Here is a 22,087-nt window from a genome sequence, read left to right on the forward strand (position 1 = left end):
GGGCTGCTATACTCACTTCCACTGTCAACGTGAAAGATATTCCAAAAACTATAGGGTGAAGATGCATAGTTTTCCGAGAATGGAGAGGGTACACAAATGATTTCTGAGTAGCATTTGTTAATTTCTAAGTAGCATAAGTTAATCAACTTACCTTCAACACGTGACAAATAAGTGAATGAATGAAAGTATGTTGCTTCCAGCCCCTCAACATTGGAAAACTCCAGCTCTTCCCTCTGAAGGTCTCAAACCCCCTAAAGGACCCAACACTATCTAACTCACAGTCAAAGGGGGCATCACTGCCAAATGGAATATTAAATATTAATAGAGCTGAATATCTTTCTTATTAGTTTAGTTTAAAAGTGTGCTTAAAAAAAAAAAGTGTGCTTAGAAGTTCTTATGTTGTTTTCCTTGATCCCAGTGGATAATCTGACCTACTCCACCTTGGAGACACTGCCCTAAATTATGAATTCCAATGAGAGGAATTCCAGTGGGAGGAGTCAAAAGCCTTAGAGCAGGATTTCTGCTAAAATAGATGGCAACCAACCAAGTCTTCTCCAATAAAAAAGGAGAAAATTCAATAACACATTTTAGTTGCCTAGTTGGAGAGAAAGCTTGAGAATTTCAACTCCTAACGATGAATGTGGAGAACACAGGCCACAGCAGAGGAAGAAGTCGCTTAGAGAAGTCAGAACACCAGGACCTAGTTCAGCCTTTACCTAACTATGTGATTGCCTCAGTTTCCCCATTTGTAAAATCAGAGGGTCAGCCTTGATGTTCGCCAAGTTAAAAAGCTTAGATATGCATCAAACGAAGGGCTGCAAGTTCAAATGACTGTAAGGGTCAAGGAGAAAAGATATATGAATGAAGAAGTCCAGGAGCGACAACACAGGGAGTGGTGGAGACTGGTGACCTGGTGAGAAAAAACCACTACTCAGCTCCATTAGCTGGTGCCCGTTAGGCAGGAATAGAAGCTGACTATTGATAGGTGTTCCAGTTATTTCAGGAGAAACCAGGAGTCCAGATGTTACAGAATTTTGTATTATTATTCATGACGCCACCTAATTTTTTAAAGCAATTTTTTGTAACACTGGACAAACAAAATCCACCCTGAAGTCAGCTGCTTTAGAATACTGTCACTCATAACTACATTTCGACTTCACTGGCAACATTGGTTGGAAAGTACTTTATGTTGCCCTGTCCTCACACCCTTAATGTTTACTTCTGCTGAAGATGTTTATTCGCCTGGAAAGTGGCTCCCTAACAGAAACATTTGTCTTAACTGTTGGGGCAAATCATCCATTTGCTGGGAGACTAAGAAGAACGAGAGAGGCCAGCTTCTGAAAGCATTTGCGGATTTGTTTGTTTCTCTCTTTACGAGAGGCCAAAGTTGTCTTGGCGTGGGATGGTGCCCTCCTGTACAGTTGGGATGCAAGTTTACAATCCAGCACTGCAAATCCAGCACCCGATAGGGAGACCTTGGTAACCACAGTGGAATTTCCACGCAATCCTAACATGCAACTGTCAGTGGGAAGATCCTTTCTTCCTTCCTCTTTCTCCTGTCCGTCTTTATTATCTGAGCCTGCTTCTTTGCTGATATTGTCATATTTTTTGAAAGAATATCAGGTTAATTCCTATCCTCCTATCCTCCTTGCTTCACACAATTTCATGCAAATGATCACTGTCTAAATGCACATTTCAAAGGGGACTCGTTTTATTCAGTCCTTCAGTCTTAACTTTGCCCTCCAAGCATGCCAGAGATACCTAGAGCCTTGATTTTTAATATAACTGTACAAAAAATTATGGGAAAAATAGGATCCAAATGATGGACTAGATTTTTTAAATAATCAGGCAAGAATTAATTTTTCAGAGTAATTGTCTGGAGGTGATTCAATTTCACATGCTCTTTAAATATGTATTTTTCAGCGTTCTATGGCTTGAAGGGACGATTTTAAATTAGTGTATAGAGTAGGCTCTGAATCATAAAATAAAAACTCTAGCAGTTAAACTTTGTCATCTTGGCTGCAAAACTCTATTTTGTCTAAACAAAATTCTGCCTTCCTGATAAATCCACTTTCCTCCCCCTATTCCACTGTCTAAATAATTTTGTCAGTGGAAAGATAGAGGATTGTTGTTTTAATAATTGCAACTTAGAGATGTTGTGGCCAGAGGAATTCTAAGATGGTCCCCGTGGTCTCGTCCCTGATGTTAACGCCCTGTAGAATTCCCTCCCCTCGTACGGGGGCCCTTGCGACTCGCTCCTAGCCAGTAGAATTTGGCAAAGGTGATGGGATGTCTCTCCCTTAATTAGGTTACATTATATGGCAAAGGTGAAGGTGGTCACTCCTGTGATTTTTATATATATACATATATTATTGAATTAATATAAATATTATATATATATAAAACTTCACAGGAATTTTATATATAAAATATGTATATAAAGATTTTGTGTGTGTGTGTGTGTGTGTGAGAGAGAGAGAGAGAGAGAGAGAACCCTGTTGCTAGCACGCACTAGCGTAAGAGAGAGAGATTCTGGCCTTGAAGCAAACAGCTATGTGTGAGCTCTCTGTGGTGAGTGTGAGTGTTACTGACCCAGATCCTTGAACTCTTTAATCTATAGAAATTGATGAGTCCAGATGAGAAATTCAGGAAGGCTTTATTGGGACTCAAGATGCAGCACAAGGTAGGAAGAGCTGGTAAAAGGTGCCCTTGCTAGCTCCGGAAGAGGGTGGGCTGGTCCCTTAAATGGGGTGAGGGGGTGGGGCAGATCGGTGGGTGGGGTTGGGGGCGTGGCTCAGGTGGCCCGGCCACCCCGTTGCTGGTTCTGCGTGCAGGGATCATGTACAGGACCCTGCTTTTGCTCCAGGCACCTCAGAAGTGGCAGTTGGTTTGTGGCCTTTTTGTATCTTACTGTTCGTATTTTGCCCCAGCTGTGCATGCGTGCGGTTATTTTTAGTCCTGTTAGTTTCTTTGTACGCCGTCGCTGGAGGAGATGTTTGTCCAGGTGCAAGCACTGCAGCAAAGGGTCCAGGTGCCAGGTCCCAGCCTGTCTCATGATCTCCCTAGGTGAGTGTGAACTCTCTAGGGTGAGTGTGAGCTTTCTGTGATGAATTGAACTGCCTATGGTGAGGACCACGCGGCAGGAAACTGCAGGTAGCCTCCGGGATCTGAGGGTGGCCTCCAGCTGATGGCCTTTCAGGAGCTGGGCCCTCAGTCATTGCAGCCACAAGGAAATGAATTGTGCCACCAACTTGAATGAGATTGGGAGTAGGTCCTTCCCGAGTTGTTAAGCCTCCAGGTGAAAACGTAGCCTGGCTAGACCCTGACTGTGGCCTGGTGAGACATTGCGCAGAGGACCAAGTGAAGCTGTGCCTGGACTCCTGACCCACAGAAACTGTGAGCTAGTAAATGCATGTTGTTTTAAGTTCACTTAGTTTATGATAATTGGCTGCACAGCAATAGAAAACTAATACAGAATTCATTTATGAGGACTTTTGCAAATGTGTCTAATTATAGAACTTCTTTAATGCTGAGAAAGACTGTAGTCCCACCCTTTCATTTTTCAGAGGAGCCCCTGGAATCAGAAATGGGAGCAGTGATAAAGCCAGGAACCAGGAATCCTGCTTCCTGGGAAATGGATTTTGTCCAAAAATCACATACCTCAAGATAGAATAATGATAGCTAGCATTTTATTATGTACCAAGTCTGTGCTATGTGATTTGCATAGATTATTATTTTAACCTAAAATAATTTCTCTTTTTGAAATGATCATTTTACAATTTATTTTTAATTACCCCAATAATACACTAATACATTATCATCATTTTAAAAATCATTTCAAAAAGAATACAAATAAAGTGAAGTTTTCCCTTGACCCATCTTCTACCCTTCCTCTAAAACCAAGCCCCTTCCCTTTAAGGAACCACTGGTATTAGCTTTATATGTACATTTTCAGAGTATATGTTGGGGGAGACAGAGGAGGGAGGGAGCAAAAGAGAGAGAGGAGAAAGAGAGTTGTGTATTGGGGGATTTTTATTTTTACATAAATGGGACCATATTTTACATATTTGTTTTGTAATTCCCTTTCACTTAGTAATATATCCTGTTATGTGTTTATGAACATACACCTCTACTTCATTCTTTTTAACTGCTGCATATAATTTCTATACTCTAATTTATTTAACCAATTCCCTATCGGTTTAACTGCTTTCCAATTTTTTGCTATTACAGTACTTTAATGAAGATCCTTGTATATGCTTTCCTGTGCCCCTACATGATTCTTTTTCTAAGATAGATAAATAGAAGTTGACTTTCTGAGCTAAAAGATATGCACACCTTAAATTTATATGAATATATAAAAATTTAAAACAAAAGACTATAAATACATAAATTTTAAAGTATATATAAATATATACATACATATATTATTATTGTTGAATTTTCCTCTATAAAGGCTGAATAATATATACATATCCCAATACTTTATGAGCATATCCATTTGCTTACGACTGTAGCCAAACTGGTTATTATTCATCTTTTTGTGTGTTTACCAACCTGCAGGTACAAGAGGATATTTCAGTGTGTTTTATTTTGGGTAGTCCTGACTTTTAATGAGGTTGAGCATCTTTTAAAGTGCTTATTGGCCATTTCCACTTTGTGGCTTATTAACTGCATATTCATACTCTTTATTCACTAGTCTGCTGGGTTGTTTGTTTTTTTCTTACTGATTTGTAGGAACTCTTGATAAATGTATTCTGTTTTATATTTAGCAAATCTTTCTTCTTAAACTGTCCCTTGTCTTTTAATTTGATCTCTTTTGCTATACAAAGTTTTAAACTTTTTGTAGTCAAATTCGTCAATCTTCTTCATTATAGCTTTTGCCTTTTTGTTTATTTTGTTTTGTTTTAGTTGTTTTTGTTTGATTTTCCTCAAGGAAGGCCTCCCTGCCGTAATGTTGCAGAAGTAGTGTCATGTTATTTTTCTAATATCTTTCTTATTTTTTAATATGTATTTTATTTTATTACACATGGAATTTGTTTTAATGACTGAAGAGAGGTAAGAATTAGCTTTTCCCAATGGAAAACTGATTGTTCCAACAGCATTGAGTGATCCATACTTTCCCCACTGAGCAAAACAAATTTGCATTAATATGTGTTTGTTCCTAGACTCCATATTCTATTACATTGATCTGTTTGTGTCTTTATGCCAACACTTTTCAGTTTTAATCACTATAACTCCTTTATCTGTTCTGATATCTGGTCAGGCAATTTGTTACTCATTTTTAAGATGTTTTTGTCACACGTTTCCTCTTTTGTCAGATGAATTATGGAATCAGCTTATCACACTCCTAAATATTGATATATTGGTATGTGTATATGCATCTGTATGTATACATATATATGTACATGCATCTGTGTGTATACGAGTCTGTCTGTATATGTGTATATAGCTCTGTCTACTGAGGGGGCCTGAAAGCAGAGACACAACGGTAGCGATGGACACACTTAGCGCCCAGATGTTGGTTTCTAAAAATTATTTTCCACTGTAAGGAACTGAAGATTTTTGGAGAAATGGCTAATTCCAGGACTGGATCAAGACAAGTAGAAGATGAACCTGAGCATCTTGTGCCAGAAGAGAAGGAAGTACTCAAAGAATGATGGGGACATGTCACATGGACACAGAAGCCAGAATGAAGAGGCTCCCACTGGCCGCATCTGGGACAGTCTGGTCATGAAAATAAATAGATAGTAACAGATGATACCCATCAAAGAAAAGAGTATGAATAAATAAGTTAATGCATTGAAAGTTTGATGAGAAACAGAATATGTACATAGTCTCAAAGTTTATCCCCACAAAATACCTATTAATTACAAAGGAAAAAAAGAGTAACTGGACAGTGGAGAAGCCTGGCAGATACCACTTTAATTAAGCATCAGAGTTAATATCACCAGACAAATTGAAAATGTGTGTTATGATCCTACTGCTGGGCATATACCCTGAGAAAACCATAATTCAAAAAGAGTCATGTACCACAGTGTTCATTGCAGCTCTATTTACAATATCCAGGACATGGAAGCAACCTAAGTGTCCATCGACAGATGAATGGATAAAGAAGATGTGGCACATATATACAATGGAATATTAGCCATAAAAAGAAATGAAATTGAGTTATTTGTAGTGAGGTGGATGGACCTAGAGACTGTCACACAGAGTGAAGTAAGTCAGAAAGAGAAAAACGAATACCGTATCCTAACACATATATATGGAATCTAAAAAAAAAAAAAAGGTTCTGAAGAACCTAGGGGCAGGACAGGGATAAAGACACAGATGTAGAGAATGGACTTGAGGACACTGGGAGGGGGAAGGGTAAGCTGGGACCAAGTGAGAGAGTGGCATGGACATATATACACTACCAAATGTAAAGTAGATAGCTAGTGGGAAGCAGCCACATAGCACATGGAGATCAGCTCGGTGCTTTGTGACCACCTAGAGGGGTGGGATAGGGAGGGCGGGAGGGAGATGCAAGAGGCAGGAGATATGGGGATATATGTATATGTATAGCTGATTCACTTTGTTATAAAGCAAAAACTAACACACCATTGTAAAGCAATTATACTCCAATAAAGATGTGGAAAAAAAAAAGAAAATGTGTGCTATGAAGAACACATCATCATTCTGTGGTATTCTTGCCAAAGATACATAACCTGAATCTAATCATGAGACAACACCAGATTAATCTAAATGAGAGACATTCTGCAAACAACTGGCATTTTATCAATAATAGCATATTCTGTAATGTGTAATACCATATTATAGTATATCATATAGTGTATTATAATATATGGTATTATATATTATATGTTTTATGTATGTTACAATATATAGTATATACATTACATATTGAAATACTATGTCATTTCTTTTAAAATATACATTTAAAATATACATTATATTTTAAAATATATACGTGTTTTCTTTTTTTTTTTTTTAATTTCATTTATTTATTTATTTAGGCTGCGCTGGGTCTTTTCTGTGGGTGGGCTTTTTCTAGTTGCGGCGAGCAGGGGCCACTCTTCATCGCGGTGCACGGGCCTCTCACTGTCGCGGTCTCTCTTGTTGCGGAGCACAGGCTCCAGACGCGCAGGCTCAGTAGTTGTGGCTCACGGGCCTAGTCGCTCCGCGGCATGTGGGATCTTCCCAGACCAGGGCTCGAACCCGTGTCCCCTGCATTGGCAGGCAGACTCTCAACCACTGCGCCACCAGGGAAGCCCTACGTGTTTTCTTTTTTAAGATATAAATCTTTCCAGATCTTTCTAATATACAAATTCTTCTGGACAGTTCTCTGGATATTTATAAGTACTTGTGTATTCACACATATTCTTTTTGTTTTTTTCTTTTTTATTTCTTTTACTTTTTTGCGTTGGTCTTCCTGGAATCTCATTTCTGCCTTTCAACTCAAGGAGTCAGCTGGGCTCTGCCTGTGTTTTCCCTCCCTGTTCTGGAAACTCTCTCAAGGTAGTGAGCTGGGACAATGGTAGGGCTCACCTTGTTTGTTTCCCATCTATTAAGGAATACAGTTCTTCGTTATCTGATCTCCAGTGTCTTTTAAACACTTGTCATTCCGTTTTGTCTAGGTTTTTGACTGTTTAAAACAGGAGGGTAACTCTGGTCCCTGTTATCCCATCTTAGTTAGAAAGGAGGTCAGTATTTTCATGTTGCAATTCTTGGTTACAGAGATGGTTGCAGAGAGTTAATAATTGGTCAGTTCCTTAAAAGAAATAGAAGACAAAGTTGTGACTGCAAAAATGTTTATTACAATAACTGAGTGTCACAAGAGTTAAGGATGACAGACTTCAGCACACTCAACTAAGCAAGGTCACTCTGACCCTGAAATTCTATTGAAATTCTATTAAATGCCCATCCAAGATTTAGTACCATTCCCCAAGATTCTTTCTCTCTCTGTTTTTAAAAATTTCTGGATATTTCTGGTTCACCTAGTAACTTCTGATTAGATTTCCAGCTTCTGCAGAATTCTCATTACTTAATTTACAACATACTACTCTAGGTTTACCTAGAGTAGTTTACCATGCCCTAGGTGTGGCCTATCCATGGACTATGGCTCTGTTCATTACTCTGATTCACTCCCTCTCCCCATAAAAATAATAATAATAATAATAATAGGTCAGTTCCTTTATCATCACTTATTAGATCTTTGGGATTTAACTGTTTATTTTTTCCCACAATTCCCAAACACCACTTCACCCCCATACCTATCACTTGGTTGATAATGCTGTGACTTTTAAAGTTCAATTTATTTAAATTAAAAAAAAAAAGACAGTTCACCCATTTCTCCCACCTACCCGCATCCCCAGCACCCCCCTCTTGCAACCATCAATCTGTTCTCTGTATCTATGAGCTTCGGTTTTCTTTGGGTTTTTGTTTGTTTGTTTGTTTTGTTTTTAGAGTCCATGTTAGAGAGATGATACAGTATTTGTCTTTCTCTATCTGACTTATTTCACTTAGCATAATGCCATTGAGGTCCATCCATGTTGTTGCAAATGGCAGAATTTTCTTCTTTTTATGGCTGAATAATATTCCACTGTATATATACGTATATCACAATTTCTTTATCCATCAATGAACACTTAGGTTGTTTCCATACCTTGGCTACTGTAAATCATGCTGCAACAAACATGGGAGTGCATATATCTTTTCAAATGTTTTCATTTCCTTCAGATAAATATCCAGAAGTGGAATTGCTGGATCATACAGTTGTTCTGTTTTTAATTTTTTGAGGAACCAACAAACTGTTTTCCATAGTGCTTGCACCAATTTACATTCCCACCAACAGTGCGCAAGGGTTCCCTCCCTTTTCTCACCAACACTTGTTGTTTCTTGTCTTTTTGATAATAGCCATTCTAACACGGATGAGGTAATATCTCATTTCGTTTTGATTTGCATTTCTCTGATGATTAGTGATGTTGAGCATCTTTTCATGTGCCTGCTGGCCATCTGATGTCTTCTTTGCAAAAATGTCTGTTCAGATCTTCTTTCCATTTTTTAATCAAATTGTTTGATTTTTGCTATTGAGTTATATGTGTTCTTTATATATTTTGGTTATTAGATATATGATTTACAATTATTTTTCTCCCATTCAGTATGTTGCCTTTTCAGTAGGAGTACAGTTTCATTTGCTTTGCCTGTGGCTGTGCAATTTTCCCAACACCATTTATCAAAAGAGACGAACCTTTCCCCATTGTATATTCTTGTCTCCTTTGTTGTAAATTAACTGATCATATATGCATGGGTTTATTTCTGGGCTTTCTATATTCTCTCCTATTGATTTATGCCTAATTGCTTTGGCTATGACCTCCAATACTATATTGGATAAAATTGGTGAAAGTGGGCATCCTTGTCTTGTTCCGATTTTAAACAGATAGCTTTCACCTTTTCACCATTGAGAATAATGTTAGCTGTGGGCTTGTCATATATGTATGGCCTTTATCATGTTGAATTACATTTCCTCTATATCCACAGTTTTGAGAGGTTTCTTTTAATCATAAATGGATGTTGAATTTTGTCAAATGCTTTTTTGCATCTACTGAGTGATCGTATGATTTTTATCCTTTATTATGTTAATGTGGTGTATCACATTGACTGATTTGTAGGTGTTAAACCATCCTTGCATCCCTGGAAAAAATCCCACTTGATCATGGCATATGATGCTTTTAATGTATTGTTGGATTCCGTTTGCTAATATTTTGTTGAATATTTCACATCTAACTTCATCAGGAATATTGGCCTGTAAATTGCTTTTTCTGTAGCATCCTTGTCTGGTTTTGGTATCAGGGTAATGCTGGACTCTTAAAATGTGTTTGGAAGAGTTCTCTCCTCTTCTATATTTTGGAAGAGTTTGAGGAGGATTGGTATTAATTCTTCTTTGACCATTTAGTGGAATTCACCATCTGGTCCTCGACTTTTGTTTGTTCAGAGGTTTTTGATTATAGTTTCAATCTCCTTGTTAGCAATCAGTCTGTTCAGATTTTCTATTTCATCGTGATTCAGTCTTGGTAGGTTGTATGTTTCTAGGAATTTATCCATTTCTTCTAGGTTGTTCAATTGGTTGGCATCATGGTCTCCTATGATTGTTCATAATAGTCTCCTATGATCTTTTGTGTTTCTGTGGTATCAGATGTACATTTATCATTACTGATTTTATTTATTTGAGCCCTCTCTCTCTGTTTTTTCTTGGTAAGTCTGCCTAAAGGTTTGTCAGTTTTGTTTATCTTCTGTTTATTCTTTTTATAATACTTAAACACTGTCATACTGTTTATGACATCCTACAAATTGCATTTCCCACACATATAGATTCACCTCCTTTTTAAATACTGTCAAATATGGATACACCAGGGCACTTATCCATTTCTCTTTAGTTGTCTTTTGTTTCCATCTGCTTACTCTTTTTTTTTTTTTTTTTTTTTGGCGGTGCCACATGGCATGTAGGATCTTAGTTCTCCAACCAGGGATCGAACCTACGCCCCCTGCATTGGAAGCCCAGAGTCTTAACCACTGGACCTCCAGGGAAGTCCCTCCATCTGCTTACTCTTAGAAACAAGATTTGATGAAATCTTCTTGTATATGCTCACTGTAGGCTACTTTACCTGTTTCTCTAGAGAGGAGTTGTATTATATAGTTCCTGGGTTACTCTTTACATTTTAATTGGTATTCCCAAATTTCTCTCTTCAGTGGTCACACCAATTTGAACTTACAAGGAATATTTCACAAGAGAAATCATTATGCACACAAAACCCAATAACCTGTAGAGTTTAATGTTGAATGTGGCAGAGACTCAGTATGTATTCTCCCTTCCTACCTTAGGAATAGAATACAGCTGACACTTGAGCAACATGGATTTTTATATACACGGATTTTTTCAATAAATACATAGTATAGTACTACACAACCAGCAGTTGGTTGGATCTACAAATGTGGAACCACAGATGCAGAGGACCCACTGTAAAGTTATACTCAGATTTTTGACTGCAGGTCGGTCGGCACGTCTAACCCCTGCATTGTTCAAGGGTCAACTGTATTTAACTTGGCACTGTCTGTCTGCCTAAATAAAAATAAAATCCACATTTCCCAAACTCCCATGCAGCTAGACACAGTAGAGCACTAAATTCTGGTCAGTAGAACGTGATTGAGGTGATGCGTTCAATTTCTGGGCAGATCCGTTAGGAGAAAAGAGTGAGTCCTACAGCTCTTTTCCCCCTTCCTGCAGGCTGGAATGCAGATGTGATTACTGGAGTTAGGGCAGCCATCTTGGACTATGAAATGGAAGCCACTAGTTGATGGCAGAGCAACAAAACAGAAGGACCCTGGGTCCCAGATGATTGTGGAACCTCCAAACCAGCCATCAACTACCAACCCAGACTTTTAAGGGGGAAAAAGGAAAGTGCATCAAATAAAAGCCACTTTTGGGGAATGTCTTTCTGTCACAGCAGCCAAACTGATAACCTAAATAATGCAATTACTAAATGCTGAAAGATAATTATCTGGTAAAAAGTCATCATTCCAACTGGGGGGATTATAAAAAATTATTTTATTTGATCTTCCCAGTAATTCTATGAGGAGGGAAGTTTGTATATAGGTATTTAACTGCCATTAATGTTGCAGATTGTTAAAAATGCTTATAGTACAACTATTTTATTCCCCTTGGGATTTTTCTACACTGTTGGAGAGAGAAGGCCAAGCGATTCAGCTCTGTTGAAGCAACCAGGAAGAAATGCTGTCCAAACCAACTGGGGTTTTGGCAATGAATCCGCATTTGTTCACCAGTGTAGCTATTGTTTAGATTCCACTGTTCTGAAAAATTAAGTGGTTCACGATTTTAAATTTTTTCCTAATCCGAGTGTAACGAATGACCTTTCTTTTCCTTAGGTCACTAAAAAGAATTTTCTTGTATTTGTGGCTAATTTCTTAATGGCAGAGGCCCAAATAAGGGGACGGGGGGACGCTTAGGTCAAAACTAAACATGGGATGAGAGAAGGATCCTGGATTTCCTGTAGCTCATTCCATTTTCAGTCATCCATACTGCTTGCTCTACATGTGTCTGAGTGGTGTTTGTGTACAGAATAAGCTGTACACAAGTTCTAGGAAATAATTTTCAATTACTAAAGTTACCATTTACCAAACCTAGCTTCTCCCCCTTGGGTTTTTAAGTTTCCTTTTTGAAATCTATTGTTCCATTTCTAAGAGCACAGTAACAAATTCAGCTGTTGTTTTTAAGGAAGTCATGGATTCATGTTTGGTCCCACTTATAAACTTAGCTAAGTAAATGCCTTAAGCCACTTGAAACTGCATTTCTAAATTTGATAATCTGGATTTTCTTTGCAAGTACTTTAATTATTCAATGTTTCTACTTCTCAATCAATCTTATAAATCTATCAGGTCACATAGAGTAAATCTTAAATTCTCTTAAGTGTTCCAAATGATTGCATATAAACTTAGTAAGACTTTGGTGGGGGCAGTGGTGGTGGGATGAACTGGGAGATTGGGATTGACATGTATACACTAATATGTATAAAATAGATAACTCATAAGAACCTGCTGTATAAAAAATAAAATTAAAAAAAACTTAGACATTGAGGTAAAAATTGCACATTTAAGCAATGCTTCAGTTACATTCAAAATGATAATTAACAAGTCTGACCAATATGCTACTCTGAAAGGTCTAAGTCTCTTAAACATAAGTCTCTTAAAGTATGTAAATTACTAAATATGAACACTTTCCTTCTTAACAAAACATATTCATGTGATGATTTTGACCTTGTTGAGTATTTCCACATTTATTTCTGAATCTTATCTCATTTAAAGTATGCTTCCTGATAAAATTGCTTTCCCATTTAGGCTATTTCTATAGTTAACTCTAAATGTTCCTGGGGTTTAAAGATTCTTATCTTCTAGGGGGATTATTACCCTCAGGTAGCGAGGCTGTTTCCAACTAGACTTCTTAACTTGGGGTGTGTGGATAGAATTCAGGGAGTCTGTAAAGTTGGATGTAAAAAATGTATCTTTATTTTCACCAACTTCTAAGTGAAATTTAGCATTCCCTTCAAATGTGAATGTGGCAATAAACCATAGTATATGAGCAGGACCTTGATTGACTCTGTTGCCAGTAGAAATCACAGGTATTTCCATATCACATTATGGCTGTTGCAAACACCTTGAAATATCTTTATATTCAGCAGTACTTCAACATTACGGAACTTATAGGCCTGCTGCTAGATCTCACTATTTAATGTACTAATAAAGGAACTCACATGACTCCATCATAATATTTCAATATTTTTATTGAGGTATAATTGAAGTATAATAAACTGGAAATATTTTAAGGGTTAAATGTTATCATTTTTGATACACATACATATATATATATATATACCATGAAACCATCAACACAATTCACACACTGGACTTTTCCATCACATCCCCAGCAGTTTCTCTGAGCCCCTCTGTAATCCATCCTTCCCTCCACACCCACCCACAGGTGACAATTGCTTTGCTTTCTGTCACTGTAAATTAGTTTGCATTTTTGAGAAATTTATATAATTAGAATCATGTGTTGGGTCTTTTTGGGGAGAGTGAGGCTTCTGGCATTTTCACTCAACATAAAGATTTTGATATTCATCTATGTTGTGTGTGTATCATACGTTCTTTTATTGCTGAGTAGTAATCCATTGCATGGATATACCACAATCTGTTTATTCATTTACCTGCTAATGGATAGTTTCACTGTTTCCAATTCTTAGCAGTTACAAATAGACTTACTATTAACATTCGTATACAGTTCTTTGCGTGGATTTGTGTTTTCCTTCCTCTTGGGTGTCAGATGGCTGGGTCATATGGTGGGGGGATGTTTAACTTTTTGAGAAACTGCCAAATTGTTTTCCAAAGCGGTTGCACCATTTTACATCCCAGCCAGCAGTGTATGAGAGTTTAGCTGCCCCATATCCTTGTCAGCACTTGGTACAGTCAGTCTTTTTAATTTTAGCCAATCTAATGGCTACGTAGTGGTATTTCTTTATATATATATATATATATATATTTGGGGGTTTTTTTTGCGGTACGCAGGCCTCTCACTGTTGTGGCCTCTCCCGTTGTGGAGCACAGGCTCCGGACGTGCAGCCTCAGCGGCCATGGCTCACGGGCCCAGCCACTCCAGGGCATGTGGGATCTTCCCGGACCGGGGCACAAACCCGTGTCCCCTGCATCGGCAGGCAGACTCTCAACCACTGCGCCACCAGGGAAGCCCATCATTATATTTTAATGTACATTTCCGTGATGATTGATGATGTTGAGCATCTATTTTTGTGCCTATTGGCAATTTGTATATCTTCTCCTATGAAGTGTTGGTTCTAAAGTTTTCCCAGTTTTTAATTGAGTTATTTGTTTTGTAAAAGTTATTGAGTTGTTAAGGTTCTTCGTGTATCGTTATATATCCCTTATATTTTTTATATCTGTATGATAGAAGTATTATATTCTCGTCTATAGCTTGCTCTTTATTTTCTCAGTTTTGTCTTTTGAAGAACAAAAGTTTTATATTTTGACAAAGCTCAGTTTACCAATGTTCATGGTTTGTACTTTCAGTGTTCTTAGAAATGTTTGACTACTGCAAAGTTGCAATGATTTTCTCCCTATGTTGTCTTCTGGAAGGTTTATGGTTCTAGGCTTTCCATTTAGGGCTGTGATCCATTCGGAGTTAATTTTTGTGAATAATGTGAGGTAAATTTTTTTCTTATCAGTAAGAAATAAGACATTAAATTGTTTCTTATCAGTATTCAGTTTCCCAGCACCCTATGTGCATTATAAGCGTTTTTGTTTATATAGAAGCATTTTTCTGAGAAGATGTCCTTAGACTTAAGCAGATTGCCAAAGAGGTCCCTGGCATATGTTCTAGAGATTCCAGCAGAGTAAGAGATAAGAACCTGCAGACATCAAGGGAAAGCGCTCTCGATATGCATGTTAGGAATCCATCATGTCAGCCCACCTGGTTTGGGGAGACCCTTTTTTAGGACGATGACGTTGCATAACAACCAGAGATTTGGGCAAGAGGGCTGACTGGAGTCTTGTCAGAAATGTGGATGGGATGCCCCGAACCACACCACGAATTGTTATGCTGATGATTTTATAATTTTAAGAAGGATTGCTCACAGCCCCTGGTCTACTCATGGATGTCTGTTACCGCCTCCCGTGTGATTACTTGCTTGAATTTCACACGTCTTTTGTCCTCAGGACATATCTAAATCATCCTGTTTAGGCAGGGTGGCCATCTGTCCCAGTTTGCCTGGAACAGTCCTGGTTTATGCTTTATTTGATTTGATTTTTTGCTTTTTTTATTGAAATATAATTGATTTACAATTTGTGTTAGTTTCTGGTGTACAGCAAAGTGACTCAGTTATACATATATATACTTTTTCATATTCTTTTCCATTATGGTTTATCACAGGATATTGAACATAGTTCCTGTACTACACAGTAGGACCTTGTTGTTTATCCTTTCTCTATATACTAGTTCACATCTGCTAACCCCAAACATGCTTTATTATTAATAGTGCCCATTTCACTCTCAAAAGTTCCACTCTCTCCTGTACCAATATCAGGAAGCGTTCTGATTTGTTCAAGTAGTTCTGTTGGTTTCTATCTTATAGGCTTTGAGAATCACGAACACAGTGAAGCACTTTGAAATCCATGACTTTCAAGCTTGACTCTGCAGAGCTCTGGGTGCTCCTGCAAGACCCTTTATAAGTACCTGCAGGAGAAAGGTACAAGCCACGAGGCTGAGTTTTTTTTTTTTTTTTTTTTCGATCTCTGGTGTTTATTCACTACCAGGCAGGTGACAACACAGTTTTATTTCACTTTTCCCCTCTGATGCTAAAGCATAAGCTATCTTTTAATTCTGACACATTTATCCATTCCAGAGACAGTATGAAAAACAGTCATCTAGCCATTTATTACCTTGGACTTTTCAGGCCAAACTGGGGTTGCTGTCTCATTTATAAGCCAGGGCAACAAGGGTGATTCCAGGTGGATGGGTTAAAAATGGAAAATATGAGCTCTTCAACAGAGCCTGGGACTTTTCGCCTCTGTTTTCCATATGGTGATTCTATATATGCTTGCCTTTTTTTTTTTTTTTTTTTTTTTTGGCCATGCAGCAAGGCTTGTGGGATCCTAGTTCCCCAGGCAGGCATTGAACCCGGGCCCTCCGCAGCAAAAGTGCAGAGTCCTAACCACTGGATTGCTAGGGAATTCCCTATGCTTCCTTTTTTAGTCTTTTTAATGGATCTGTATAGAAACGTGAAATGCTTCATAAATTTGCATGTCATCCTTGCTCAGGGGCCACGCTAATCTCCATATCATTCCAATTTGAGTATATGTGCTGCCAAAGCAAGTACAATATGCTTACTTTTGAATACAAGAAAGTTTGAAAGCCACTGATGTAATTGATCACATCTTCCTCTTTGCATTGGCTGCCAGGAAGCTCAGCATCTAATTCTCAGTCCACCACTAACAGTGCTCAGGGCCTCCTAGCCTACATATTTATGAGACTCTCACCCTTGACTTTCTTTTCTTTCCCTCCCCATGTTTCCCCTTCACCTGCTTTTCTTGTTTTCTCATTCTGCTGCCACATGTATGTTTTTGCATGCAAACTCAAATCCTTTTTGGAAAGAGCCAAGGTTTAAATGAGTGCATTAAAACAAAAAGGAATACTTTTTCTGTAGAGGAGGTTTTTGCAGATGGGAAAGGAATGTGTATAGAAATAAGGCATAATTTGGCATGGAGAGTACACATGTGTGTTTGTAGGATATGTATATACATGTTGGAAACGTTGTGAAGTTTGTCGTTTTCAAAGTTAAGCTGGTCTTCTGGCTTCAGGGGACATTTATACTTGGAAGACTCCAGGGGGAAAAAACAGTGTTTTACTCCAGGGTAGACGTGCCTGTGGTCTACACTCTAAAGAATTTGCTTTATGGTTTAGCATTTTCAGATTTTGTCTGGGGTTATTTTTCTGGTCATTATAAAATGAGGACAAATACTTATTAAGAAGAAATCAAGGGAATGAGGGACAGGAAGGGGGTGCTCCTGCACAGGAAGGGGGCTGGATTTTAAGTGATCTTGAGTAAGAAGTGGGAGCCTTAAGTCTTACCTGAGTTTCTATCTCATCTGCTGCAAATCTGTGGTCAAGTCCTTTTTCTCCCAAACATGGGGACTCTCACCCTCCGCTGCACACTTGGAATCACCGGGAGCTTTAAAAAATCCTGATGCCGCAGTCCCTTCCCCAGAGAGTCTGGTTTAATTGGTCTGGGGTAGGGCTTCCGCATGGGGATTTTTAAAAGCTCCCCTGGAGATTCTAATGTGCAAGCCAGGGTTGAGACCACTGCCCTAAGAGAAAGAAAAAAATAAAATTAATAAGCACCTGCCTCCTGTTTATCTCTCAGGGGGCCGTGGGGTGTGGCTGCGATTTATGAGATAATGGGCCATATTCTGGTGAAGGAGTGAGAAGGCTTGAAGGAAACAGGTTAACCCTTCGTATTCCATAGAGTACTCTTGGTTAATAAGTGTTCGTCAACGTTTTGCACATGATCTGCAAGAAGAAACACATTTCACATCCTGACCCAGTACACACACACGCGCGCGCGCACACACACACACACAGAGTCTTACTCTGATTTCATGCAGTTCACTTGGTGTTTTCTATTCCAGTCTATTCCATTATTTTCCTTTAGAAAAAAAAAGCCTGCTTACTGCCACTGTTTAAACAATATTCTATGAAGGCTCATGGGCCCAGATAAATTCAACACCTCTGGAGAGCATTAAGATGGTCAGTTTATAATGACTGAGAGCTTTCTGCAAAGCTGCTATGAGAAGTGAAGTTTGTACAGTTGAGCAATTGCTTATGCCAGCTACAGTCACAGTAGTAAGTGTTTCAGGAGCATGATCTCAGCAAACTGTCCCAATAATAATACAAGATGGGTACTGTTATCTCCAGTTTAGAGATGAGAAAGTCAACACTAAGTACGTACATATGTCCTGCAGCTAGGAAGCAGAAGAGTTATCTTCATCCGGGAACTGCAGATCTAACCTCACCCTCCTTGTGGGAGGAGAATAACTGTGCTCACTGAATACATTTGCTTGCCTGAAGTTTGGGGAGCAAAAGGGGATAGAATAAGCTTTGACCAGAGGTGGCTCCCAGTAGAGCGGGGCCTGCTGTTTATACAACTTGGGGGCCTTATTTAAGAAAAAGGATACGAAATTATGAGTACGAAATTAGGTACAAAATGAATAGTTCTTTGAATTAAGAAATCACAACAAATGCATATTTTAAGAAGCTGAAAAATACCACAAATTCCCAACTCAGCTTCCCCTCGGCTGGATCCCCCAAATGCCAATGACCACTTCCATACCACCCTACTCAAGGTCAAGTGCTCCAGTGGGGAATCAGAGTGGAGAGTGATGGTGGTCTCTGCTGGTTGCCGCTAACTATGAAAAGCAAATGACTTTTGTAAATTTTACATGAACAAGTGACCCCGTGAATGGATTTCTAGGTCCCTGTCAGGGCCTTAGAAAGAGACGCGTCAAGTGAGGGGCCCAGGAGCTTAAGTTTCACTGGCTTCCCAGTAACCCCACAAGTGGAGTTGAAGGCTCTATATTATATCTCTAGAGCAAGGGCTTTGGAGTCAACTGGACCTGAACTTCAGCTCTGGCTCAGACACTTTCTGCCTTCTTTGAGCTAAGACTTGATCATTTGTAAAAATGGGCATGCTAGCAGCATCTACCTTCCAGTCTCTTTGGGGGACCAGAGGAGATAAGAAGGGTCCCGCAAACTGGATGGGCTTAGAGCAGCCAGATTTAGCAAAGAAAAATATAGGACATCCAGTGAAACTGAAATTTCAGAGAAAAGTGAATACTTTTTTAGTATAAGTATGTATCACCTAGGACATACTTATTCTGAAAGTTATTCCTTGTTTTTCTGTAATTCACGTTTATATGGGCACCCTGTATTTCTTGAGCTTAACAAATGGCAGTGGTTGACACTGTTTTCGGACTGAGTGTTCCATAACAGGGCTTCATAAATATTAGAAAGTGCGTGAGAGGGAGAAAACTGCTGCATAGACTCTGTTCATAACAGTTTATTATGGGGAATATTGAAACAGGTGGCCAGGAGAGGATGAAGCAAGTGGGGTGCCTTAATTTGAGGGTATGTGTGGAGGGGCTTATACCACTGACTTTGGGTAAGCCAATTAAGTTCTTGGGACTTCAGTTTCCCCTACCTGTAAAATGGGTAAAAGGAGATTCTTGAACTCTCCTCCTGCAGATATAACCAAAAATGGGACTTTCTCATCATACAGATGTCGCCTCCTCAGAGAGGTCTTCCCTGACTACTCCAGCCAAGATTACGGTTCCCTTGCTCCAGAACATAATTTTTCCCCCTCCATAATAATGATAACTTTCTGAAGTTGTCTTGATTCTTTACTTGATTGTTTGTTTACGGTCTGTCTCCCCATGTGAGAATAAGTTCCGGGAAGGCACAAAACTAGTCTGTCTTGTTCTAGCTGAATCTCCGAGGAGCTGTACCTGGCGCAGTAGATATTCCATATATGTTGAATGAATGAATAGGTGGCTGAATGAATGAATTCAGTGTCACCCTTGAGGTCCCTTCCAAGCAGTCTTTCTCTTCTCGGGGGCCATGCCTGGGTTGCAGAGGGAGGAGGTGTGGGTGTCGGTGGGTGGGGAGGAGGCTGGGCCCTCGCCTCCTCTAGGACCGGCTGCAGCTAGCGCGTCCGGCTGGGCGGCAGGCGCAGAGAACAGCGCGGAGGCAGCTGCAGGGCCGAAGCGCCGCGCCGCGCGTCCAGCCGCCGGGGGTGTGCGCCCGCGGAGCCCGGCGTCGCGCCTCGGCGCCCCCACGCACCCACGCCGCGGCGCGGGGACCCGGGCGGGGGCAGAGGGAGGGCCCGGCCGAGGGAGGGGAAGGGGCCGGTCCTTCCAGCGCAGGCAGCTGCCGCGGCAGCCCAGGAGGCGGAGGCAACGGCGGCAGCGGAGGTAGCAACGTGCCCGCCGCAGTCAGCCCGGCCGCGTCCGACCCGCGCCCGCCCGGCCGCCGGCACCGCACCGCACCGGGGCGCCCTCTCCACTGCGCGCGGTGAGTACCAACCGCTGCGCCCAGCCCGGGCCGCCCGCCGCGATTCGCCGGGCCGGGGTTGACCCGGACCCCCTGGCCTGGGGCGTCTCTCCCGCACTCGGCCAGCCGGGGCCTCCGCAGCTGTCGGGGCGCCCGGGGCTCCCAGGGCGCCTCAGGCACAAGGGCAGCGGGGACAGTGGGCAGATCCTGTCTCGGGAAAGTCTGTCCTGGGCTCCAGGCCTCAGTTTCTCCGTGCGCCCGGGAGGCGACGACCCTGAAGTTTGCACTACCGCACGCGGGACAAGTGCATAGAGCGCAGGCGGTGTAGACTCGCCTGGGTCCTCCGCGTTTGGTTCGTTTTACGGCCCGGGTGGCTCGCGATGAGGGGCGCTCCCCTAACCGGACCAAGAGGCGCCGGGAGCCAAACTCACGCCCTCGGGCGCTGGTTATGGGGCAACGGTGGAGCAAATGGCTGGAATTCCCGGGATGGGGCTGGAATGGCCCACCGAGCCTTTTTTCTGGCTGCATTTCTTTTTTTAAAGTCCGTTTGCGCTTGGCCCGCGCTGGTCCAGCTCTCCCGGCTTTGTACCGGAACCCGCGTCCTGGCGCTGGCTGAAGCTGGAGTTGAAACTTGGAATATCAAAAGGATGTGTAGAAGGAAGCGAGGGTTTTGTTGTAATGGGACAAAGCGGAGAATGGAATAGTTTTTTAGCCTTGCAGCCTGGAGGTTAAACGGCCGTACTGGCCCTTAAATATATTCCCTGCCCCCAAGCAAATAGGTTATAAACTCAAGGAATATTAGGACAGCTTGACAGGGAGAAACATTCGCATCACAAAATCCTCAGTGCGCAAAATCCTCAGCTGCTGAAAGTGAAGCGCTTTGACGGGTGCGAGTTTCCTACTTCCCCTAAACGAAGCCTCGCCTGGGCTAAGAGTTGACAGCGAGCGTTCGTGTTGCTGCGTTGCGAATGCTCTTTAAGAAGCAAGACTGATGCCGCGGTTTTGATGATACCGTTTTCTTTTCTCCCCCCTTTCCTCGAAATGCAACGTAATCTTCAGAATTACTTTTATGTATGTATATATAACGTTGAGGTAGATATAAATCACCCCTGGTGGAGGTACTTTTTAATTACGAGGTGCAGTGAAATGAGTGAACATCGGAGTTGGGTGTTGTGGGCAAGGCAGAGCGGAGGTATAATGATTTACAAACATCAGGTGAGAATCTGAGTGCTGAATTGGGTTTGAGTTAGGGAGCTCCCTTCCAAAGGAAATTATAACCAGCGGACAATTGTGTTTCAAACCGAATCTATTTCGCGAGCTCTGTCTTGCTTGAGTAAAATTTCTACTAGCAGAGTATGAGCTAGTAGCCGCTTTACCAGCCTATGGCCCTTTTGGGGGCGGGGGGAGAGAAGGAGGACCTCCTTTTTAAAATAATGTTTGTGAAAAAAATCTTTCAGGCAACTTTACCCAAGAAAGTTTTTCTTTTTTTTTTTTTTTTTTTGACTTTTCTCTCCCCATCACCTTAATAAGCCCCTTAAACTTTATACTTCTTTGCATTTAGACATCCTCAGACTAGGAAAAGTTAACAAGTAATTTATGTAACAAATGGTGACGGTTTGAATCTTGCTTTAGACGAAGCATAAAATCACGTTTGTATTCCAGGTCTCCTCGCCTTTTGAGGAAATTCTAAATTTTGCGATTTCGACCCAGGTGGCTAGATTTGAAAGGACTTGAACTTTTAAAAAAGCAGTTCATGTGTCCCATACCAAGTTAGTTAATAGCTCCATTCTTATAACTTTAGCTTCACGATATGATTAACTATTTTATCTGAAAGGTCTTGGCATTTTTCCTGTCTTGAAATAGCTCACCTAGTGTAGTGGCCGCGTGTATGAGAATATTCTATAAACA

At 40.6% G+C, this 22,087-nt stretch overlaps 1 protein-coding gene and 1 non-coding gene across 5 annotated transcripts in view; one reads left to right on the top strand and one right to left on the bottom strand.

Moving 5' to 3' along the window:
* Positions 1 to 2,949: 2,949 nt before the first annotated feature.
* EYA2 (EYA transcriptional coactivator and phosphatase 2) overlaps positions 2,950 to 22,087 on the top strand; it is a 272,328-nt gene continuing 253,190 nt past the window's right edge. For 2 of the 4 annotated variants that reach the window (XM_060284864.1, XM_060284859.1), the window contains exon 1: positions 2,950 to 3,066. In XM_060284864.1, the coding sequence (XP_060140847.1) occupies positions 2,993 to 3,066 (74 nt within the window). In that variant the 5' untranslated portion in view covers positions 2,950 to 2,992. Of the gene's footprint in view, positions 3,067 to 20,154; positions 20,201 to 22,087 lie in introns of those variants that run through there. The other 2 variants (XM_060284860.1, XM_060284861.1) reach the window with 2 other exon arrangements.
* On the bottom strand, positions 16,351 to 16,454 carry LOC115848249 (U6 spliceosomal RNA). Its single transcript, XR_004037613.1, has one exon. It is a non-coding gene; the product is annotated as a U6 spliceosomal RNA (small nuclear RNA).

This window comes from Globicephala melas, chromosome 15, assembly GCF_963455315.2.
Source record: "Globicephala melas chromosome 15, mGloMel1.2, whole genome shotgun sequence".
In the NCBI taxonomy this organism is placed as follows: Eukaryota; Metazoa; Chordata; class Mammalia; order Artiodactyla; family Delphinidae; genus Globicephala; species Globicephala melas.